Here is a 24,475-nt window from a genome sequence, read left to right as displayed (position 1 = left end):
GGCAACAGCCCGGCTGGCAGCGGGGACCGGGGGTGTGAGTGTGCCCCGTGTGCCCCGCGGGGGGGAGAGGTGGGGGACGCTGGTGACCCCCCCGTGCTGGGGTGGTGGTGGCTGTGTCCCCTCCCCGGAGGAAAGCGGGAGGGCGGTGCCGGCGCGCCCAGGGTGCTTTTTTGGGGAGGCTTTAGGGGTGAGGTTGCCTGTGGAGCAGAGTGGGGCTCTGGTGCTGGGTGAGGTGCCCCCGGAGGCTGCAGCACTTCCTCTGTGTAGGGACGGGGAGTTGGGGCCCCTTCTTCCCCCCAGAGCTGGACGGGGAGCGAGCTTTGCTCCCTGAAGGAGAAAATTCCCAAACGTCTTCCTTTTTTCCCCGTGGGATGCCGATGTGACTGCACCCGGACTGTGGGTTAAATGTGGAGGGGGATGGAGGCTGCCTGCCTCGCCGCTGCTGGTCTTGCCCCCCTCGTCTCGCACGTGGGCTTTCGGATGTTTTGGCCTTAAATCTTTGTGTGGCCCAGTCTGTAAATGAGGGACGAGACGATTTATTCTCGCTCTGTCTATAAGATACCATGAAGGCTTGTGATGCAAAACGCAACAAATGGCCTAGCTCGAAGCGACTGCACAGGCAACTCACCCTAACCATCCTTTCCTTGCCTTCTAAATCCATAGGTGATTTCCTGAGAAGCAATTCCTGCCTACGTCGAGGGAAAATCCAAAGGCTAGACTACTCCAGGAGGGTGCAGCTTGCTCCTAACAGGTTGTGCAGCCTTGCCCCCTGACCGAAGGGTGGGAAATAACTCGGTGAAGCCAAAGTCTGCTCTGTAGCACCTCGGGGTTACAGCCAGTGCTGTAGTGTTACAGTAGTAATCCAGTCAATAGGGAATATTTGCTGTTCTGGCAGCCAGTAACGTGTGCTGGATAATTGGGTATGAGGCTGGAGCCAGCCAAGGTGAGGTTGCCAAGTGGTACTCCTGCCTCCGCTTACCTGTCTGCAGTTTAGCATCTTTGAATTCAATTAATGTTGATGTTTTTCCAGAGCTTGAAACTCCTTTGAGATCTGGGCATGAATACGCATAAATATTTCACTCGGAAGGTTTTGAAAATTGAGATTAAAAGAGCTTGGCTTGGCTTGAGGTTCACAGGAGCTTGTCAGAGAACTCGGCTGATGCCTGACCTCTCAGGGTCCTGGCTGGTGAAGGCAGCTGGTCAGGATGTGAACATCATCAGCTCTGACCCTGCCTATGGCCGCTTGCTCCTGACCTGAGGACCCATTCGTAGTCCTTTGGTTTCTGCTTTTCCACTCCAAAGTTGCTGGCTGCATGGAAGTGAATACTTAAGGCAGGAGCCACAGTTGTAAGTTATAGCATGTGGAGCTGTGGAATCTCCAGCAGACCCTTGGAGGGGAGCTTGGTCCACCTCACTGTCAGCTGAGAGTTGAAGTTTATTAAAAGAAAGAACAGGAAGGTATAACACTAGGCTCCTATTAACTATCTCGGCTGTGGTAGAGCTTTTGTAATAAATTGCAGGATGACAGTACCGCAGTGATAAAATACAGAGGGAGTGTACTACAGAGGTGACGGGTGAGGCTTCCTGGGTAGCAAGACTTGATTTAGAAAGCACTCAGCCACTTAGCAGTGGGCTGGAGGGACAAGACCTTAGTCCTGGAAATTGTGCTTCTCCTTTCCTGGCTTCCTTGAGATGCTGTTTCTATGGTAATGATAGCTAAGCAGGGGATTTCTAGTCCCGAAATGTGATCTTGCTACTTAAGCCTGAACAGGGCAAGAAGATTTAGCTGAACAAAATTGTTCCATAGCATCCTGATTCTCACTCTGAACAGATCTCCTGTCTGACTCTTCCAGCAAAGTGTAATAGGAAGGCAAATTAACCAATTAGTCCAGAGAGAGATGGTTTATCTTTGCAGAAGGAAGAAGAAAGAGGATTTATTGTGTATACGGAAGCAAGACTGAGCCACTAGTCTCTGCTGCTACAAGAAAAGCTGGGTATGACGTGTTGTAGTGCAGAGTATCTGCAGAGTATCCCCAGCCTTTAAGTTTGGAGGGCGATGGGTTGGTATCGGACCAGCTCAGAGGTTGGTACAGCTGCTTCAGCACAAGTGATGTGGGGTCCCTTGAAGTAAGAGCACTGGCACGTGGCGTAGTGCCAGCCACAGGATCTGCATAGACATGAAGCTGTGCCTTTAGGTGAAACTTCCCGTTTTTTTTCTTAACGTCCATCAAGAAATTGGCTATTTATTCTTAATTTCCTGTCTTTTTCAGCACAGCGTCATCAGAGAGCAGTTTAGTTTTATTGTGATGAGGGAAGCTGTTGGACACATGCACAAAGGGATCTGGATGCTTAAGGGCCATAGCAAAGTGCTCACCTTAACTTTTTCCTGAGTGCAGCTTTTGCCAAGCTCACGGGCCCTGAAGGGCCCCGCTGTGCCTGTATTTGTGCTGCTGAGCCTTCTGAATTTTCCAGGTCCTGGCACGACTGAGCTTGTGTGAAGCCCTACCTTGTGCCTACCGATACTTTGGCCTTATGACCCTAGCCCCTATCATGAGCCAGGTGGTGTTCAGAGATTAATATTGCTGCTCTAGAGAGACGAGGTGAAGGTGCTTCTTTGTACCCCTAATGTAGGTCATGGCCAAAAATAGCTGGGAGCAGAGCGGTCCTGTGCAGACCCTTCTTTTCTGCCTAGCCTGAAGCAGGGAGTCTGTGGTAGGTGTGAGCTCACATCATGAAACTAGTCTTTTTCCTTCACTTTGAAGATGATCCTGGTCTCTGCTATTTTTTTCCTCTGCAGACTGCTTATGCACTGCATGTTAACTAGTCGTTAGCTAAAGGACTTTGTGATCCAGGGGGCAGAGCCCCCCAGCCGAGGCTTTTCTTTAGCTCTCAAGCATCCTAGCGGCTAGCTTGCAGGTCAGGCTTTTTCTTGCTTGATTTCTCCAGGCAGCAGTGCTAGGAGTGTGGCAGTGACCTTGTCTGCGCTGACAAGCAGCACCAAGGAATGGCTTTGTCCCCCTCTGTCTATCCGGGAGGGCAGGAAGGTTTGGGCTGGAAAAACAGACAGTGAGTTTGATAGCGGGAGCACAGCCAAGCGTGGGAGCAGGGTTGTTGGGGCTGATGAGAGCAGGTCGAGGTACCAGCATCGGGTTTGGCATTGGGGTGCTGAGGTGCTTGCAAGCCTTGTACGGGTTTCGTGTCACTTCTACCATGCAGCTCCCTGAAGGTACTTTGTGGCCAGCAGTTTCTGTTTGTCAAGGCATTTCAGTGGCATTGTAAACCACCAGAGACGAGACCAAGTGGACCAGTTATGCCACTGAGAAAGTTCAAGGCAGAAAGCATAGTTTCCACTCCAGCCTAGAGCTGAAGAAATCCCAAAGCCGCAAGTGCTTGAATATGCATCTGTTCCCTTGGTGTGGAACTGGTTAAGGTGGTAAACCTCCAGTCTTTAGTGGGTTAGTGGACCTTTCCTATCATGCTGCTTGCAGGATGAGATGCTGCTGTTTTGAGAAGCTTCGCACAGCACCCTGAAAACTGCCCAGTGCAGTATCTCGCCACGTTAGAGCAGGGGGAGCTGAGCAGCAGAGAAACGAGCAGACTTTAGCTAATGTCAAGCTCTGAACTCTCTGCTTCCTTGAGGTCCTGGTAAACTCCTCCTGCTCTGCCTGGCAAGGCTGTAACAGTTGAGGAGAGGGGACGGCGGGCAGCCCAATTCCCAAGTCCTGTCAGTTGCCTTGGGGGTTCCACTGGGTTCTCGGAAGCCGCCAGCACTGTATCAGTTATTGCTGCGCCGGTGGGAGCACGGTCACACCAATGGCTCCCTGGCCAGCTCCTGTCCCTCCAGGCTGTCCACAGCCACCAAGTAGCCCATGGTGATTCAGGAAGCAAGAGTGGGCGCTGCGCAAAGTGAATCCTCCAGGAGAAGTGTGAATTCCCTGTCCTAAGGGAGTGTGTGGCCAGCGGGCAGGAAGGAGGCAGTTTTGTTGTCAGGAGGGCCAACAGCAGGGATGCAGCAGCTGTGTGATACTCAGTAGGATTTAATTATATACCTGGTCTACGAGCAAGTCTGAGGAGGTAGAAGGTTTTTTAATGGGTTCTAAAATTGTTGTGCAACTTGCAGGGATGGTAGAGACTTGTAGCTTAGCTGTAGATACTAGGGTAAAGGGAGCCTTGGGGAGGAGGCTGAAGCTTGGATGTCCTTGGGGATGTTCAGCTTGGCGCCCTGCTCTGATACATCTTGGTTTCCTGAGACATGTCAGGAATTTCTACCCCAGCCCTGGGCATATTTCTTCATTGCTTTTCTAGGTGGTCTTAGCTGTTGTGTCCTGGCACCTGTTAACCCATGCTACTTGTAGGATAAGGATGCTGGAGAAGAACTGCCATTAGGATAAAGTCTTCAGTGGCCCAGCTGTCACAGATTTGCATTTATATTTGAGCTAACTGCTCATGTTCCTTTAATGGTTTCATGCTTTTATTTCTGCTGTTACAGCCTCTAATGCCTGTAGGGAGCCTTAAGTTTGGGTGTTAATAAGTGAAAATGAGGGCCCTCGTTCTCCATGGAGAAATGCTCTTGGGCACTGTGGTAATTTCATGCCTGGAAGGAGTCGTATTTGCTGGATAATTTTTGTAACTTAAACCAACCAAATTAGCCTTGAGAAACTATAGTTCTTAATCAGAGTATTGACTCTGTGCTCCATTAGTTGGAAGCATCACCAGGCTCCTTGCACAAAGGGTGGACATTGGGTTTGCAAAGTTGGCAAGTGGTCTGATTTTATTAATGCTGGGGGCAGCAGCGATCCCTGGGTTTAAGGTTGTTCATAGTACTCTGAGCACTTAGTAGGGTCAGGCACACAGTCACATCATGTCAGCTGCCCTGGCAACATGAAGCAGCTAAGTGACATTTACCTTCCTTCTGTTCCCACCGGAAAACTTGTGAAGAGGAATAAAGGAGAGTTTGGATACTACTAGAGATTGGGTTAATAATTCCAGTAAATGGGATTCCAAAAGTAATGGAAGCGGGGGAAGGTGAGAAGTGCCAGCAGGCCCTGGTGTGTGTTTGTGGCTCGTGGGACTGCACCCACAGCAAAAGGCTGTTTTGGCTCAGGGAATGTTTGTTCTGGGGTTTTACTGCTATGAATCTTGACTGTGCCACTTAAATACGGTCTAATCAGGGAACAGGGTGGGGAGGCCTTATGTTTTCCACTTCGGAAGGATGCCGCAGCCTGGAGACGTGGGTGTGTCCTCTGGGTCTGCCATGAAAGGGATTCTAGAGTTTCAAAGTTCCATTGTTGCTCCTTCCAGGTGAGCTGAGAGATGGCCACTGGCAAGATCCACCTGTCCATGGGGTCCTCCAAAATGGCTGATGGATTCCAGAGCAAAGTGGTAGCACCTCGTTTTCCAAAGCTAGTCAGAGAGACAGAGGAGTCTGTAACTGTAAGTACCTGCTGTGGCCGGGCAGGACCTGTGTTAGGGCTGGAAACTCGCCCTGTGTCCCTCCTTCGCCTTCCCCTCCTGTTGTCTAGCAGCACTGTGAAGCTGGACACCACCTCCCCATCACTTTGCTGCCCGGCTTCTGCCGGAGGTGGCTGTCCTGGTGCAGTGGGGAATGGAGTGTGTGCTGCTTCGGGGAAGGTCCAGAGTCTTGCCTGGATGCCAAGTTAAATGAATGTCCTGGGCATTGCACTGGCATAGCTGAAGCGTGAGTGTGTGCTTCGTTCCATCCTCTTTGTGTGAACAGTAATATCTTCTGTCATGTAGGCATACTTGCCAGTGCTGCTCTGACCGTACCTGCCCTCCAGGCAGCCGGGCATGTGGTGGGCTGCTCGAGCTCTGCCTGAAGACTTAAGAGATGTGGCTGGTCCCAGACAGAACAGGTTGCAAAACAGTTATTGTATCTCATGTCCGGTGTGGAGCACAGACCCAGCCCTGCAAACAGCAGTGAAGTCAGGGCGATTCCTCCTTCCCATCCACAAAAGTCCCCTTTGCTGACTGGAGCTCACTTGACTGGAGATGACCTAGTGCTCAGGCTCTGTCGAGGAGATATCTCCATGTACTTCTGCAGAGGGGTCTGTGAGGCCAGAACAGAGAGAAAACAAGTGCTAATTAAGAAGAAATAACTAAAACTTGGACCCATTCCTCTCCACATCAGTCTTGGCACAACGCTGCTTTTCTGCTTTCCTCTGACTCACCCAGCCAGTAACATCTCCACACACGTGTTGGTTGTGAGCATTGTGCAAGGATGGAGTTTGGGGATTTCTGATAACTCCTCCCCACTCTCTTCAAAGGCTCAATCTGGCTCAATCCAGCAAAACTAAAGAGAAAACAAATGCCCGAAGAGCAGAAATCCCCAAACATGTCACATCAAATCATGAAGGAGAAGCTAATGGTGGGGCAGAGCCACTTGGTTAGAGCGTGTGTATTCCGCTCTATATCATTAATTTACTGATGTTAAATATTTCAGCAGGTAACTTAGGGGACTTCCAGGACTATCCTAGTGGCTGTGATCACAAATTATTCATCAGTGGCACTTGACCAAGAAAAGCCTTTCTGAACAAAGGCATTTGTGTAACTCTTGCTGGTGTTTTGCATTTCAGCTGACTCCCTCGGCCTTCCTGAAGGAGATGTCTCTCACCACGGAGCGGAGGCTGGCCAGCACTCGGGAGATGAGGCGGCCCCAGATTGTCCAGCTTCTAGACATGAGTGAAACCTCCCATCAAAAGGTAGCCTTTTCCTGCCCTTTTCCGTGCTGTTCGTGACATTTGAAGAGGGTGCGTGCTTGTGACAGGCCTGCCTCCAGCTTATCTGAATACCTCAGTGACTAGGTCCTGTTGTCCTTTCAAACTCCCGAGTGACTAGCGATAGGAGAAGAAGAAATGGCCTCAAGTTGTGCCAGGGGAGGTTTAGACTGGATGTTAGGAAAAATGTCTTTCCGGAGAGAGCAGTGAAGCATTGGAACAGACTGCCCAGGGAGGTGGTGGAGTCACCATCTCTGGAGGTGTTCAAGGAACGTGTGGTCGTGGCACTGCGGGACATGGTTTAGTGGGCATGGTGGGGTTGGGTTGGTGGTTGGACTTGATAATCTTACAGGTCTTTTCCAACCTTAGTGATTCTGTGAACTGCTGGTGGTGGTGGAGTTCCTTCTGCTGGGGGAAAAGTAAAACATTTTTCCCTGGTGAGACATTGAAGTCCTGATATGCTTAGTAGCCAATACGAATAACCTCTGCTGAACTTGGTGGGTTTTGCTGGAATTTAGCTACCAGTGCTAAAGCCCGATACTGGGGGAAGGCTGGGGCAGGACACCAGGGTGCGAGCTTGCCATTTTCCATCCTCCTGCTGAAATAGCCACATCTCGCTTCGGTACAGTTGCTGGCAAATGCTTGGGGTCATAGGACTCCCTCAACGGTGGCAGCATTGGCCTTTGAAAGCTGAGGGCCTATGGTAATTATTCAAGATTTAACAAAACCAATTGCATTAATGCTTTGGGTTGGAACAATGTGTGGGACCCTTGCAGGGTGTTAGAATTTGCAGGCTGCCAGATATACAGGGGAATCACGCTGGGCAGAGGGGACGTGGAGATGCTTTATCTGGATGAATTTTTACTTTCAAGCTGCTTTTCTTACCGGACTGCTCAGTACAACACGCAGTCCAAATGGATAGATTACTCAGGTAGGCTGTTGAGTGGGAAATTGCCAGCCAGAGACCTGTAACGAATTGGTTAAGGATTGCCCTAGACAGCACGGGAGGTTGGGAATGCGTCAGACGAGTGCACAACTAACTGGCAGTGTGCCACAGCCACACATGGAGGCCTGCCCATGACTTTCGAGGGGGCACAGTGCATCTGGAAGAGAGGAGACAAAGCAGGGAGGAATTTCCTCAAAGTAATGTCTCTGCTCTGTAAGCATTTGCTGTTTGTGTATGTTTTCAGCCATGCTTCTGCAGTGGTATTAATTAAGAGCAATAATAGAATACAATAAAGCATCCCTTTTAAAGCTCATGGCAAAAGGAGATATCAAGTCCAGTCTTACTCAAGTTGCCCAGTAATGCTGAGAAAAGAGCTAAACTTTATCACCATCCAATGTTCACCTCACATGTCTTTTCCTAACTACTGTTACTTTCTTGTTGGCCTTACCTCCTCTGGTACTGTTCTCTTCTTACTGATTTCTAGGCTCTATATCAAAAAATGATATCTGGGGATGTGTGGGACTTGGTCTCTCTGTCTCAGAGTAAAGATCATCCCAAAATGGTTTCCCACGGAGTCTCCCATAAATTCTTGGGTTTCGCTTGCTCCATGAGCGCTCATGGCTCTTTCAGTAAGTGCTCGGGAGCTGTGCGACCCCATTAGCACAGGGCTCTGCTGAAGGTAGGCACTGCCTTGCATTTTGGAGAAGGAAGCCTGGAGAAATGCCTCCCAAAAGAGCTTCTTAGCTTGAGCCCACTCAGCGTGGTCCAGAAACTTTTGCTGAGCTCAGAACACAGGTGGGTGAGCTCCTGTTTCCCTAGTGTGAGCTGGGCAGATGTACTCACCAAGAGACTGTACTTCACTGGAGATCAATATAGGAATCTCATTCATGAATCTTTTTCCCAGCAGCTGAACCTCTCACTGCTCTCTCTTGCATCTCCAGTTCTCCTCAGTTGACCTGGAACAGAGCTTGTTTCAGCCTTTTCCGTCAGAGGTGGTGTTTCAGAGCTACGTCCCCTGCGAGGTCTATGAAGCGCCACTGATTCTGAGGAACACCGACAAGGTAAGTGCTGGGACGTGGAGTTTTAACGCTGTGCTGGAAGAGGAGAGCAGTGTAGTTCACGTGGTATACAGCATAGCAAGGTATCTGCCGCAGCACAGCATGTCAGAATAAAAAGCCTCACCACCTTTATTTTGCAAGATGGTGGAAATCTTCCCATGCTGGGGCTTCTCCCCCTGATTTTGGCCATGCGTTGGTGGTATCTAGCCCAAAGGAGCTTTTCTAGTCGTTTTGAGATTTCCCAAGGAAGTTGAGAAGGGAAAAGTTGAAAAACGTCAGCAATTTTGTTCCACTGTAAAGAGGAGAATTGAGACCTTCTGAATTTCAGCAGGGGAAACATTTGCTTGAGTGAGGCATGTGCCAAGAGTAAGCTGGTGGGAAAAGAGAGGAGCGAGGAAAGGAGCTGAGTTAGAAGGTGCTCTGGGAGAGAACTTTGTACAGGCAAGGGTTTCTCTTGACACTTAACAGTAAGTGTGCTGGCAGCAGAGAAGGGTCAGAAAAAGAAAGGTGTAAAGACAGTCTTCTGTACTGAAGAGTAAGACATATCCATGAGAGGAGTGCAGCAGGATGGGAAGGTGGAAGTGTGCACAAGAGCGGGTGAATTAACCCCCTCTCCAAATCTACCTGTTGGGGGAAACAAACAGGTGGCCAAAAAACGCTGTCGGGGCATATGGCAGGTGGAGGAACAGCAAGAGAAGTGAAAGTATATTCGGAGATGACAGGTTTTGACAGGGCCACGGTTGAAAAGAAGCCCCTTTGGCAAGGAAGGATGGAGGCGTGGTCCCTCAGTTATTCCTGGAGAGTACTGCGCCATTCCTGGTCTGGCGTTCAGCTCGGGGATATTGGAAAGATGCAGTGTAGATGCCCATGCCCCAGGGATACCATTTGTGTGGTCCACAGTGATTCTGGGCACTCTTTGCTGTAGGTGTCCTTTCCTGATTAAAGTGTGCCTCAGTTTCTCTTTCCCTATGGCTCTGCTTCATTCCCACTAAGTCTTTTGGCTTCAGCTGCTCCGTTATCCATGTGGCACTTCAAAATGTTTGTCTTTGCCAAGTAGCAGCCAACAGGCAAACAGTTAATTTGCTCTATTCCTGCTTCCTCAAGTGGAAAAGAAGATCTGCATCAACATTTCTGCCATTCCCAGTAAAAAAACATAAACTTGTACAGCTGCACCTTGGGATTTGTATGCCCTGTAAAGAGGATGCAATGTGTGAACTGTTGATTTTTTTCCCAAATGAATTAGTTTTGAAGGTAGTAAGACCTCAACCATTGGACAGCGCTGGTGTGAAAGTAAGATCGGCTCTAAGGAAAATCCTTGGCATATTTAAGTACACAAAGTTAGAGATGATAGTCCCAAGAGAGGTTATTCTATTTTAATTTTGTTGGCTTTTGATAATGTCCTAGAGAAAAGCAACATGGTGCTCTGTCTCAGTTTTCCCACCAGTTTCCCAGATTCCTCTGAATCATGCTGACTTATACTGCATGGTAGCCTGGTGCTGTCTGCTCCATAAAAATCCAGCTGACAGCAAAGTGTATTCCAGAGAGAGGCTCTGTAATCATTCAAATACAGAAGCGCTTTGCTATATACTTCCTGCTTGTACCTGTGTGTTGTAGAGTTGCTTTTCTGTCTTCAGTCTGCTCCTCACCACCCTCACATCTTCTGGGTGGCTTTTGCTGAAGGTCTTAACTCATCTGCCAAGGGACTTGGTGACCAAAATGGTTGTCTGCAGTGTGAAATCGTCTCTGGGAACTCCCTGCCCCAGGGGATTGCTGGGAGCAAAGGGCGTTTGGAGAGTTCAGGACTGCCTCGGCCGTGGGTTATCAGGCTCGGGTGGGTGGTGCAGAATGAATCTCCACTTTTGCCAAGCCTCGTGTGGGTTTGTTGTTTCTCAGTGAAGCTGCCTGTCAGTCAAAATCACCTGTTTTAGACTTTGTGAGATGAGATTTGGTGCTCAGGGGTTGATATCCGTGTGCTAGAAAATGCCTATGTGCTGTCTCTGTGTTTGTGGCATCCCAGAGGGCAGAAACTTGCAGCAGGGTGCCTGCAGGGACTCCCGGGTGTGGGGAGGAATGCCCAGAAATCTGCCTTGCCTGCACTGGCAGCTGCCTGGCTACAATCAGCAGGCAGTGAGAGCCTCCCTAGAGCTGAGATTGGCTTTTAGTAATGAAACCACAGTGTGAGTCAGTGCTGGTCATGTATCTCAGGGCAGAAAATGCCTTTGAAGCCCATAATTGATAGGCACAGCCTGGGGGGGTCATCTGTCTTGCCATTATTGTGGTAAGTTGACTGCTCTGATCTTCTGCATCAGCCTTTCCTTGTAGAGTATCATGCTTCTTCCTTGCTTCTCTACAGCCCCCTTTAAATTCTCTTAGCCATCTCCTTGTTTCTGGGGTTGTCCCTTTGTTTTCCTATGTTCCTCCTTTTGTTCTTCAGCTTGCTTTTATTCCCAGTAAGGCCACAATGTCTGTGGTCTCCTTCTCTTGTTGGTCTGCCTGCCTGACTCTGTAGCATCGCAGCTTAACTGCCCCGCTCAAACCCGGTATGTTAGAAGTGAATTTCTTCCTTGCCCCAGTATAACACATCCTGTTTTGCCTTCAGATAATACATTCCCCCTTTAGAGGTGTGATGGCATGGATGTGCGCAGGCAGAAGCAAGCAGGTTCTCTGGGTTTGTTGACTATGTGGATGACTTGATTCTGGTATCGTATTGCCATGCTGCTGGTGTCTTATGTGCTTGGCACTTCCTTCACAGCAGGGCATTCCCTACTGCCTCTGGCCTGGAGCTATTTTGCCCCAGCAGAAGGGATTCAGGTCCACCCTTGTGTATTATGTGCATGTACCTGGAGAGCTAAAAGTGCTTTGGAAAGGTGGTTGAGGAAGGATGTCACCAGGGCATGGCTAGGTCTCTTCTCCTCGTGTTTCCACAACTGGCAGTCATAGTTTCACGTCTTTCCTGCAGGTTCCTCGGCTGGTGAAGGTCGTCTTGGAGAGCTCACCTTATTTCAAGTTGATCGGCCCCAAGGTTGTGTACCGTAAGGTAGCACCTGGCCTGTGTTCCACTTTCCGCATCCTTTTCACCCCTGAGGAGAACAAGGTGAGACTGGAGGAGCCAAGAGGTTGGTGCCTTGAGGGGAAGCTGCACCTGCAGGGCTGGATTGATAAGAGGGCATCTGGTGTGGGTATTGTGGAACTGTCCTGGTTTTGGTGGGGTTGCACTGGATCTGGAACTGGGGGAAACTCTTTTCCCATGGTGAAGATTATGCTCTCATAGGCTGGAGGCTCTTGTGTGTTTCAGGCTGTTTTTATCCTTCAGCGCTGGCACATTTAATGTAATGTCTATTGGCTTCAGGGCTAACAGAGTCTACTGTCTGTGCTGGGGCAGCCTCTCAAGGTGTCGGTTTCTAGTATCTGTCTGTTGCTGCATAATTATGGGTTTGCTCCACTAATTACAGATACAAAGGTCTGTTTAAAAGTGACCTGTTATTTGGAGGACCCGAAGTGAGCCTGATCAGAGTGAGGACCACCACCTTTGAAAACTGCAGTCACCTTAGTGTGTATCATGTTGGACACAGTAGTGACACAGCTGAACATTGTGTCTAAAGTAATTGGGTTTTTTGCATGCCGGTTGTAGTCCACCCCCTGCTGTGAGGTCTGCTCCAGGCTGCAGTTGGTCACATCTTGGCATTGCATGGTGCTGCTAGGCGCTGCACAGGGACTCGCAGGCTGTGCTTTCCCTCCCTGGCCTTTCTTGAGCGTTCGTGGGGGAAGGTGCACGTGGAACAGTAGGAAGGTGGCAGGGAGGGGTGTTGATAAGATATTTAGCCATCTCAATCGCAGGGGTTTAATTCTTATGGAAAATCCTAGAGGCATGAGTAGATGCAGAGAGCTTTCCTCTTTCCCACCTGGCAGCCACTTCCCTGCCTGGCTCTGGACTGGAGCAAAGATGATGCTTTTTCATCCCCTGTGTTTCCAAGCCTTGCAGCCGTGCTGTCCCTGAGGATACTTGCCTGCCTGTGATCCAGCTGCGAGTCTAGGGGAGAGGGAGTGCTGTGCCCGTGGCAGAGCCAGGCTGGTGCAGAGCCACTGAGCTCTAGATGTCCTTAACTCAGCGGGTGGTTGATGTGCTGCAGATGACAGTGAGACATCTGCCTGGCAGAGCACATCTAGGAATAAAGGGGCAGATACAGTCTGCAGGCAGCCACCTTACCCCAGAGCCTGTGGGCAGTAATACTGGTGTGGCTGTGTCTTCATGCGTGTTATTGTGGTTGCTCTGTCCACTGGCACCTATTCCGTGCCACACATGCATTTGCTTGGAGATTTGAACATCAGTGCCATGGCCCTGTCAAGTCTGATTCTCAGTGCAGTGATGCGAAGGGTCAGTGCTGTTACCGGGAGGCTTGTTAATACAGAGGATTTAGTCCATGGCATGGAAGGGAGGAAGCATTGCAGGCAAATAAAGACAGGCAGGCTGACTCCTTCCGCCAGCACCCTGCCAGCCCTTAGCACTGTTTTTCGCGTGACTTTGTTGGAGAGGCCAGGTTAGGGGATAGCTCTGAGCCAGCTGGTGTTTCTGCACCGGGCCAGAGGTGCAAGATCTCTTTGGGCATAGCTGTTTTCTCATCTTCCATTTGCAGCTTAGATTTAGTTTAACACTTTGTCCTGTCCTCAAAGAGTATGGATATAGAAAACTAAAGAGGAAGTGCCCTGTGGTGCCTGGCTCCCTATGCTTGTGAAATAATCTGTTCCTTTGGAGGGACTGAGAAATTATTTAACATCATTAATATTTAGGGTAAAAGTTATGTTGGCCTCGGGCAGTTCTCCATGCTACCCAAGTGACACGAGAGCTTAATGTCACTGAGGTAGGCTTTGCAAAGTACACTGGTGCCTTAAAATGTGATTTATTAGTATAAATTAGTGTTCATTTTTGGGGTGGAAGAGGTAAACGGGCGCCCACGAAGGGCGGCAAAGTGCTGCTCTTCAAGTTTCAAGAGGCAGCAGAGCAACACGTGAACATCACCACAAGTAGAAGTAGGGTGAGATAACCCCCAAGAGCACTGATGTCCAATACTTTGTCCCTTGTCTTGCCCTTGAACTGGCGAGTGTCTGGAGTAGGGAGCTCTGCCAGCGAGAGGTCCTCCTCACAGCTTCGGCGACACTATGGCAGGGTTCTGAACTGGGTTTTGTGCCCCTTGCAGGGGTTGTGCAGGGCATTGGGAGAGGGGTGCGTGCTGCTTGGTGAGGAGCACGTGGGGGTTCATACAGCCGAATCAGAATTTTGTACAAATCAAACATTTTGTCTCGTCCTTGGTGGAGCGTGAGTCAGCGAAGTACCCGAGTGCTGTAGCTCAGCTAGAAATGCATGAGTAGCGCGGTCAGGAGGTGCACAGCACCTTGAAAACCCCTTAGCTAAGAGGCAGGCTCTGGGAAATGGTTCTGTAAAGTCACCTGCATTGGGCTTGCAGTTGCTTGCATGCAGAATATCTGTGGTTTAGCTGTGGAAGGCTTATGAGTGCTGCCTTGGCACAACCTCTGCCTCTCTGCTGCTCCATGATCCACTGGGATTGTGGACAACCCAGTGAATCGGGATGCAGGTACAAACCCCTCTGTCAAGGTTGGCGAGTCTTCCTGGTGTGGAGTTGGTTTCTATAATTCTCTTCCTTGGAATCTGTTCTTCCCCAGGGTACGTCTGACTTCAGTGAAGTCAGTCATGCTTCAAGGGAGTAAAATTGCGGCTAAGCCCTAACTAAAAGGACCATGGGAGTTGTTAGTGGCTTAAATGCCATGTGCCATGCAGGCCTTTCTTGAAAAATGAGCAGTTTCCTATTGTCTCGCAGTCATTTGGGAATGTGCCACATGATTGGACTGTCAGAAAGTGAAGAAATAGCTGACATGTCTCTTTGTTTATTGGCACTTGTGTTACAAATATGAAATGCTAATTCTTCTGTTGGGCAACATATGCAATTAGTTGTTCTTGCTGCTTCTGATTGACGCATTTCTGTTTTATGGCTCCGGTTGTACAGCGGGGGTGTTCTCGTGCCACCTGTGTTCCCGGGTCTCCTTGTGCGATGGTCTGACAGTCTCTGCCTAACTGGGAACCATCGTGGAACTGACTGGCAAATAAACAACAGCCAGAAATACTGACATTTGTGTGTCCTTTAGGCTCATCAATAGAGTATCTTAAAGGAAGAAGGAAGGAAGAAGACTATAAAACCACAGCACAGCCTATTCTGTTTTGCCCTCCTGCTCTTTTCACTGTAGCAATACAATATTTTCAGGCAATCCAAGTTCAGTCTGTGAGGTTTGCAAAATTCATTACCGATGCTCAGTGGAGGCTGAATTAATGCTCCTTGATTAATATGAAATAGGACAGGACGATGAGTTATTGCATTACTGAAATGAACTCCTTTAAAACTCAGTCCAGCCCTGTTAGATGTTTTGTAGCACAGGGAAGCTATTCCAAGTATACTTTTAAGAAGACTCCGGGGAGGAGGAAAGGGGCAGAAGATCAAGGCAAATGGCCCTGCGCAAAATGAACCTGGAGCGAAGGGACTGATTTCAAAGCATCCTGTGACTTGGTAGCTGAGGGAGGCAGGAGGAGGGGTACCCCTTCTCGTCTGAAGCCATCTTCATCCTCCAGCCTCCCTCCTCTCTTTTAACAGCCCTTATTTTCCAGTCTTGATGGTATCATGGTTTCAGCAGGGAGCTTGCCCTATTTGACTTATTATGCTACCTCGTGCTACAAGGATCTCTTCTTTGCAGTTGCCTGCTGCAAGGAACCCAGTGAAGTGTTTAGGATCGGTTCTGCAGTAAAACTGACATCCGAGTTTGCTGGCATACTGGGCAGTTAAGGCTGATATCCCTGTGACAGTAATGAATGTTAGCCTGAGTTTGCAAAGAGCTTGAAGTGACACCTTTGATACAAGCAGTTGCTTTAATTTCAGCGGCTGCTAATTCAAATGCCATCGGTGATGCTTTGCAGGCCAGAGCTTGTAACTTACTGCCTATCAAAGGGGAGTAAGAGAAGAGGAACCATCGTACAATGAACTGTATTTTCCCTGAAATTGAGAGCGGAGCTGTATGAAGCATGAAGTCGTATTTTCATGAAAATCTATAGCCTGAAGCTGCCTCTAAACACAACGGTCTTTAAAGCATAGAAGTGATGCAACCCCTCCCTCACGCAGGCATGTTTACTTAGAGACCTGGTTTTAAACAGCCTGCTAAGGGTTTGCAGTTGCAAAGTCAAACAAGATTTTAAACTGGCTTTGACTGTACCCCTAGACTGTGAGTAAGTGCATAGCAGAGTTGGTAAGACAGGGCAGTGCTGCAGTGGAGAATTGCAGCCTTGATCTTCCAGGGGAGGGCGATTCAGCTTTCAAAAGCTTACGGAACCATGGATTCACAGCAGTGTGAGCAGCCAGCTTCTGCCTAGCACCCCTCTTTCCTTGGTTCCCCCCAGCCCCGTTTGGCCTGACGCTGCATTCAACTTTGCTGCGAGGTCCCACTTTGGGGTCCTAGAGTGCGGTTGAAGGGTCAGCACGTGCTGAAGTGCTTTGAGTCAAGCTTTGTACAGAATGCACCGTCCCAGGGCGTCCCTGGAGAAGGGGCTCAGCACACAACATGCGTGTACGTGAATGGCAAGAGGCAGCTTTCTCTTTCAAAGGTCGCGGTTGTCTCTGCGAGGCCAAATCCTTGTTGCTTTAGCCTTGTCTTTGCAGACCTGGAGAAGTCCCTTCCCCAGGCACTGCTGTGCAGGCAGTCCCAGTGCCCCTCACTGGCAGTGGAGCTGGGAAGGCTGCCTGTGCTTGCTTTTGTGGGGGATTGATTCCTTGGGCTCTTATTTACATTGCTGCTGACCTGCTCCTTAGCAATGACAATGACTTGAAAATTATTTCCTTTTACTTCCCTCAAATGCCTCCAATTGTTGAAGTTTTCTTTTTTCTTTATCCCCCTGCTGATCTGAACTCCTTGGGTCCTCCTCTGTCTACCTGGCATCTGGAAGGGAGAGATAAGTCAATATGGCATGCCAAGACTTAATAAGGCACGCAGATTTCAATTGGATTTACAATGCCTTTGTTACAGTAGTGTGGCCAAAATAACAAAAAAAAAGTAAATAGGATTCTTTATTTGCTAATGCAGTTTCTGAGGATCTAAGCAGTCCAGGATGTGAAGTACCCAGCTAATAGGTGCTTTAAATTCACATGGGCTGCCCATAGCTTTTATTTTAGAGGGCTTAGGCTGCAAGGTTGAGTACAAAATTGCTAATTCAGAAGGACTTGCTGAGGATGAAACGCATTCCTGAAATGTGATCTTCCAGTCTGTAGGTCGTTTGCTGCAGTTCCTTTCCTGATATTTTACCTTCCAAATATGAGAAGCAAAAGCCCTTCTGCAATATCCAGTGTGAATATTTGAGATACCCAGAATAAAAGATCCTTCTTTATTCTTTTTCCACCTTGGATGTGACCGCGTCTGTTGCTGCAACCTTAAACCCCAGCCGAGCAGGCGGTTGGTAGGTGCTGGGTGTTAGCTGTTGTGCTGAAGCTGTAGCTCTGTGTCTGTGCCTCATCTGGCTGCTGTAGGTCCCTTGCAGGCTTGGAGAAGATGGGTATGGGAGCAGGAAATCCCAAGTGCAGAGGAATCCGAATCTTGTCTGGTTGAGAGGGTTTGCTGCTGCGTGCAAATTTTAAATTGTCTGCTTGCTGCTTCAACAATTATAAAAATACCAAACGAGATAAAAGCACTGAGGGGAAAAAAGATCAGGACAGCAAGTGAGTGATAAGAGGCAGAGCTTTTATCAACTGGTCACTAAGAGCTGCTGGAGGTAATGGCTCCTGGCCCTACGAAACAGTTTTACCACTGCTTTCAGCGGGGGGCAAGGTGATACTTCCAGCCCAGCTATGCCACACTGTAGATCTGGAGATCGATCTGCTCAACCCTACAGCAGAATGATTTTGGTGATTGGATTCACCTCCCTACTGCTAAATGCCGGACAGCTTGGAGGGCGGGGGGGAGGCGCTGTCTGGGTCTTTTCTGAGCAAGCCAATGGCTGGGAATAGCAGAGCTGAGTTTGCTCTGGTGGGGATGTCTGACCTTCCTCAGGTAGGCATGCTAGCAAGGCAGCAAGTCGCTTACTCTGGAGACTGTACAAAAGAGAGGTGATGAAGACATCAGCCATGCAGCGGAGAGGAAGCAAAGCTGTTTGCTGCCTCCACTGAGGCTAGGAGGAGATGTAAAGGGAAATTGAGATTAGGCACAGGAAGAGCTCTCTTTAAGCTTAGGGCAGAGCTGGAACAGGCTGCTGAGGGCAGGGGTGGAGTTGTTAGTGCTTTCAAGTACTTGTCAAACATCTCTTGAGTAGTTTGGGTACAGAGCTGAGCCAGTTCTGGGGTGGGGAGATGGATCAGATAACCTTTTAAGGGTGTGTGTCCCCAGCTTTGTCTCCATAATGCTAAGGGAAGGGGTGGGAAATACACCTGTACCCTACGCTCAGCTGATATAAACCAATTCTCGTGTCCAGCTTGTTAAGTATTTCACCAGACTGACTCTTGATCGTGCATGTGGCAAAGTCCTTCTGAAAATGTACCTGAGCATCTCCTGCCAAGCTTCAAGCAGGTTACTGCATTGCTGGGATTGGAGTTGGCCCTGTGGCACAAGTGGGTTCTTAGTGGTGCCTTTAATAGTCCGCAGTGGCGATCAAGGCAGGTTCTTGTTACCGCTGTAATCCCTTATGTGAAATGACTCTATTTTGGTGCCTCAGAATCCAAGTGTCAGATGATTTTGTCTGGTTCTGCCAGCTTGCTGGGAAAGCAGGTGACTCAAGGGGGTTGTTCCTTCTTTGCGAGTTAGCAGCCCTGTTCAAGTCCTGCTCCTGGACTGAAAGGTCATTAAGGCAAAAAGGACTATTACATTATTGAATGCTCCTGTTAGAGTCCTAGAAAACAGCAGCTTTCCTTCTGCCGTGGGGATGGTACTAAACGCACTGTGCTGAGATTGTTTCTTTCCCTGCAGGATTATTTCCACCAGCTCACCTGCATCACGGAAAGGGAAAAGTTCATTGTGCCGATCCGAGCTATAGGTGCCCGAGCCATCCTGGACTTCCCTGACCAGCTGAACTTCGGTGTCTGTCCAGTCAAGTACAGCACCCAGAAAACACTGCTGGTTCGCAACATTGGGAACCGGGAGGCCCGCTACTGCATGAGCACTCAGAGGTAAAGGAACTCAACATCTTGCTTGTGCAAAACACTGTTGCGTGATAATAGATTGGGTAAGCAGTAACAAAAAAGAACCAGAGCATCTGAGCTGCTGTATTGCAGCCACAGCTGGAAACGGGCAGAACTTGTGGGTCTGGCAGTTGCTTACAGAGTTTTAAGCATGATACAACCTTCGATAAAACTCGGCAAGCTGCGGGGAAGTTTCATACTGCAGTGGTGTCTCCAGCACAGCATCTCACAAGACCAGTTCTGTTAGCTTGAAAGAACAAGTAAAGGAAGGCAACCTGACCGCCCTTGGGCTGTATGGGATAGTGCATGGCAGATGACAGTTCTAGGAGCTCAGTTTGTGTAGACCAAATGCAGTGTTAGGAAATGAGCTGGTGGAAGAGACATTTAAGAGTTTATCAGCAGCTGTGTCTCTATTGGCAAGTAATTCTGAGCAATTGGAGATGAGTAGATGAAAGCTGAGGGTACTGAGGCCCTGACAGTAACACCGTGTGACCCAGGAACTTTGTTTTCCGGTAGGTTTGGTCTGGTCCCTGGGAGCAAATAATCTTATGTAGAATGAGCTCTTAAGTGGAGACGAGCAGACACGAGCTTCAAGACCGCACTACAGCCCCCAAGCAGAATGCTACTGAGGGCACAGGCAAAAGATACAGCAACTATGTGGTGCAGGGGTTGGGGGCATTTTCTCCTAGAGCTTTATCTCCTAGGTTTCCTGGAGAGTGCTAGAATGTTAGTAGCTAGCTTGCAACCTGCTGATGGTAAGTACCTTCTGAAACGGTTGCATACCACTGTCAGCCAGATACACCCGTTCTCTGGGAGGCCACAAGCACAGGGTATTCCGGTGGTCCCCTATCAAATGCCTGATGTGAATGGTGTTGCAGTCAGCCTGTGCTGTTCCTTTTGGTCTCAGAAGGCAGTCACCCGTTTTGCGGTTTGCTGAATTGGAGAGGGTAATGCGTTTTTGACACTGCATCTGCAAGGAAACCAGTTCAGTTGGTTGATAATGAGCTGAGAGTTGTTTGCTCCCAGAGGTCTTGGTGTAGGAGCTGAGGTCAAGAATGCAGCAAAGACCCCCTGTCTGACTTGGTGCACCTGAGTAGCCTCAATTTCTTCCCCACGAAAGCAGGGCTCGAAAGAAGACTTCTTACTTTTGTCCTGTGAAACGTGAGGGTCCAAGAGGAGCTTCCACCAAAGCCTGGCAAAGCTATTTAAGCAGGCTTCCAGGATGCTATTTCAGCAGGCTGCTGCTTATCGCTGTGGAGAATACATAGGCAGGAACTTGCAAATCGGTGTACAGTTTTCCTTGGGGATGTCCAGATCTAGTTGTCACCACCAAACTAAACACCCAGTAAAGTCAGGCATGTTTTTGCAGTGTCCTTGCCAACTGCTCTATTGAGTGCAATTTCATCAGCTGTCACTACTTAGGTGAGCAAAGTTCAGCTGGCGCATGGCTCCAGTTGTTCTCATTATTTTGGTGTGCGCATTGCGTTCTCTAATCATGGTAAAACTCTCCAGAACGTGGTTTTAAGGTGACAAATTGACCACCAGCAAAGCACTAAACCCAGTAACTTTTATTTTCTAAGTGGGGCTGTACAAGAGCCATGAAGCGCAGCTGCCGTTGTGCAGAAGCATGTTTTACCTGACTTAGCCCTAAGCATTAAAGCATCGAGTTTTGTTTCTATCAGCCAAGAGCTGTTTACCTGGTGACAAATCATAACTGCTCACATTAAATCCAAAGTACGCCAACACATTTTCGTAATTATTTCCAAGACATTGCACAGACTTTGTCTGGTGGGCCAGGCAAACAGTTACCGAGCTTGGAGTACAACCCGGAGTCCCAGATTGCATTGCTTGTGAACAGAGAGAAAACCTCCTGTTAAACTCGCCTTGATATGCTCCTGTTAATGGCGCTTCATTTAGCTAGGGATTTAATCATTCAGGCTGTAAATGGGATACTCCTTTTGTGTCTTGTTTCCATGCTGTGGTATCACTCCAGTCTGCATTTGCATTCAGATTTTTCCTGTTGTTCTTTACTTCTTAGAGCAGCTTTCATTGAAATGCCGATAAAACTTGCCCTTTCTTAGGCTAAACCAGGATGCTTTCAAGGTAAAAAAAAAGGATTCTGCAAATTGAACCATAACTAGTCCCAGGTCTTCAAAAAGACTTTTATTCTCTGTCTGATTTCTAGGCTGTGATCTCATTGAAACAGGTATTGCCTTGACATTTGCATCTCTTGAGGTGAGGTTTCTAGGTGGCAGGAAAAGACAGATTCCTGAGGAAATCAGCATCAGGTTGTGCATGCGAGTAGCTGTTACCATTTCTGTGCTCTTCCCAAGCCGTTCTCTGATCGTATTGCTAGCAGTTGGACTCCTGAGGCTGGAGAGAATCGGATGCAGAGCATGGGGGAGATGAGGTCATTTTATGCCATGGGATCTTCTGAGGGCTGGATCTCTGCAGAAGCGGGAGTCAGTCGCTCTGTTTCTGATCCTGTATGTTGTGTTTGTCTTCTGCTGGCTGTGGTTTGTTTGCTCCTTGCTTGCGCAAGTGAGCTGAAGGGAACTAGACTGCCAAAGGAATACAGTCCCCAAATCTCCTGCAATAGTCCTGATAGCTGTCTTTGCCTTGCAGCCCTTTCTCTGTCGATCCGTCCGTCGGGACTCTTGGGATTGGTGACGCCATGCAAGTGACAGTGGATTTTCACCCGCTGAAGACCGGGCACCATTCCAGGTCCTTGGTAGTTCACTACGACACAGGTAAGTGCTGGGCGCTGTGTGGTGCACGCTCTCTGCGTCCTTCAAAGCAGAGCCCTTTCTAAGCAGAATAATGTTAAGTTTGCTTTGTGGGCAACTTCTAAAACATTTTCTTCCAAAAGCTCTGCATGTTTCAGTGCTTAGAAGTAAGCAGATAAGGGGCAGAGGCTGAGCCTGTCCTTGTTCTGCATGTCCTGTGCGCTGGTTCCTCCCTGGGGGACCCTGGTGTCAGCATGGTGTTCTGCACCCAGCACCTTCTCGTGACAGTCTTCTGCCATCATTCCCCGTGGTCCCAGCCACCTCAATTCCCTCTCCAGGTGTACCTGCCCTGCCCCAGCTTTACCTCGGATAAAAGTGAAGAATAGTTGGTGTTGAGGGGGTTGTTAAAGTAGATCCCCTCAAATGGGAATGAGATTTTGGAATGCTGTTTTTCTGGGAGTTGCTGAGTGGAGGAAGGAGAAACCTTGACTCTCCGTTGCAGCGTGCGTATGCACGCATGAAGTTTTAGTCCATGACAACGCTATGTTTGAAGCGTAACGTGGGGAACACATGTCTCTGTCAGACTCTCTCCAGTGCCTGCTGTCTCTTACACACCTCTGTCCCATGTACTGCTTCTCCATCGTCTTGCCACAGACCTTTTTTTCCATGTTGCCCTCTACCCATCTACAGCCCATGCTTCACAACATCAGGACTAAAGTAGCCAGGACTTGAGGGCTCTTGGGATTTGGCAGGAAGTGCTCAGTGCTTCCCGAGATAGGTGTAAAATGTATGCTAGGGAACGAGAAGCCAAGATCAGGTCACAGAAATACCGTCAGCTTTGTAAGTCACTTTAAGAGTAAGTGGGGAAAACTCAAGAAGAAGGTGTGACATGTTAAAATGCTTCTGTCGGCCTTGGTTCAGCAGAGGTTATCTCGTGATGCTGAACGAGACACTTTCTCTGTTGCATGTATGCATTTGGTGTGTGTTTTCTCTTGCTTGAAAGAGAGGTTTGTTTTGTCCCTATTCCTGACTGTTGGTCCTGGGAAGCATGATGTCCTAATCCAGGTGATAGTGTGATGCTTTAGCCCAGCAGTGAACATTTTAGTTGTCTCGAGTTTGTAGGAGTTATAAAAATGCTCCCGTATCTTCCAAATGCTCTTTGTGGCTTTATGAGTTGTCAAAGCTTTGTTCAATATTTGTCAGTTAATGACATATTCCCAGAGAATGGTTTATGCTCACTCTGAGAAGCTCATGGGATGGGTAACACTTTCTTGAAAGAACTACTGAAATTTTGGGTAGAGAAGCACAAAAAAGTGCCTCATTTGTATGCATCTAGAGAATCTATAGGGTAAAATTCCAAGGGCTAGATCTTGCTTTGACTCTTGTTCTTACTGCAAAAGAGTACTGGAAAAGTACTACTGTTTCCCTGGAAAAGTACTAGTACTTTTGTGTAATTTCTGACTAATAAGATTATTTCAGGCCCTCAGGTTCCTGTTCTGTGACAAATCATGACAAGTCTTTCCTTATTCACATTTCCCGGGCCATTCGTGCTTTTACAAACCTCTCCCATCTATCTCCCATATGGATTCCTCAACCGAAAAATCTGTTCAGTCTTCATATAGAAGCTGCTCCATACTTTTAATTGTACTTTCTGCCCTTCTCTATTAATTTCAAATGCTTCAGCTAGTTCTTTGAGATCAGAACTATACCCAATACTTCAAGACCCACGTGGCCATGGGTTTAGACAGTGAGGTGACAGTTTTTATGGTGTTTATTTTGTAGTAGTTTGTCTTGATGGTTGTGGAGGATTAGCTTGTGTTTCCATAAACCTGAGTTGTGCATGCTCGAAGCACTGTGCCTGTCTCCCATTTCTTGGATCCTGGGTCATCTGCTTGCCAATGTATGCTGAGGATTCAGCGCAGGGGAAATGTAATGCTTATAAAGCATGGCCATCTCTGTAACTCTTCTGAAGTTCAGTTATTTTTATATGCTAAATTGTCCATTATGGGAGGCAGATTGTCCAGTCCTTGGAAACATTGCTGGTGTTCTCCCAACGTAACTCAGCTCTGGCCACAAATCCCTGCCACTCCAGACTCCCTTAAGAGCCAAGAAATTGAGGATTGTACAGTCATGAAGGCTGAATTCTCCATGTGCAGACATGAATGACTGACCATAGAGATCTACTGTTTTAAGGGCGAGTCTTGCCTCATTCCCCAACCCGGCTCCCAGAACGAATGTGATTCTGCTGCATTGCCTGGCTTAGGATTTGAGGAGTCCGTCCAGCTCTCCCCTTGTGTTGTTGCATGGCAGCCTTTTAAAGGCAGGTCCGTCCACTGGCTGCCTTGCTGTAAGCCCTGCAGTGAGGAGAAGGCTCTGCCTTTGCAGAGGGATGCTTTCCAGGCCATGGCTGGGCTGCTGCACTTGTCATTTGGGGCTGGCTCTGAGGCTTTAAGCACCACTCCCTAGAAATGCCATTTCTGGAGAGCATGTCTGACGTTTGCTGTTTGCATCTCACCTGGGAAACACTCACCCACAACAGGAAGAGTGGGCTTGGTAGTGATGTTTGAGCTTGGTTGACTCCCAGGAGTTCCTTGGTTGGGAAGAATGAAGGTTTGAAAGCTCTGGGAATGAGGGAGCCTTTGGTGGGAGTCTGTTCTGGAGGGTGAAATGCTGGCAGGTACCCCAGCAAGACTCTAGCCATTAATCAGTTGATGTGCACAGGCAAGGCTCTCTGCTCTTCAGCTTGGTCTGAGGTGGAAAGCAAAGATGCCCTCACTCTGGTCGTTGAATAGCT

General features: G+C 48.6%; 1 protein-coding gene across 1 annotated transcript in view; it reads left to right on the top strand.

Annotated features, from left to right (window-relative positions):
• Positions 1-5,313: 5,313 nt before the first annotated feature.
• The window catches only part of LOC132320847 (hydrocephalus-inducing protein homolog), a 57,142-nt gene continuing 37,980 nt past the window's right edge, over positions 5,314-24,475 (top strand). The window contains exons 1-6 of the mRNA XM_059834471.1: positions 5,314-5,433; positions 6,594-6,719; positions 8,622-8,741; positions 11,698-11,832; positions 18,744-18,943; positions 21,581-21,705. Coding sequence (XP_059690454.1) covers positions 5,314-5,433; positions 6,594-6,719; positions 8,622-8,741; positions 11,698-11,832; positions 18,744-18,943; positions 21,581-21,705 — 826 coding nt within the window. The remainder of the gene's footprint in view (positions 5,434-6,593; positions 6,720-8,621; positions 8,742-11,697; positions 11,833-18,743; positions 18,944-21,580; positions 21,706-24,475) is intronic.

Source organism: Gavia stellata, unplaced genomic scaffold (genome assembly GCF_030936135.1).
Source record: "Gavia stellata isolate bGavSte3 unplaced genomic scaffold, bGavSte3.hap2 HAP2_SCAFFOLD_34, whole genome shotgun sequence".
In the NCBI taxonomy this organism is placed as follows: domain Eukaryota; kingdom Metazoa; phylum Chordata; class Aves; order Gaviiformes; family Gaviidae; genus Gavia; species Gavia stellata.
Note: the sequence above shows the minus strand (reverse complement) of the source record. Positions and strands in the feature narration are given on the sequence as shown.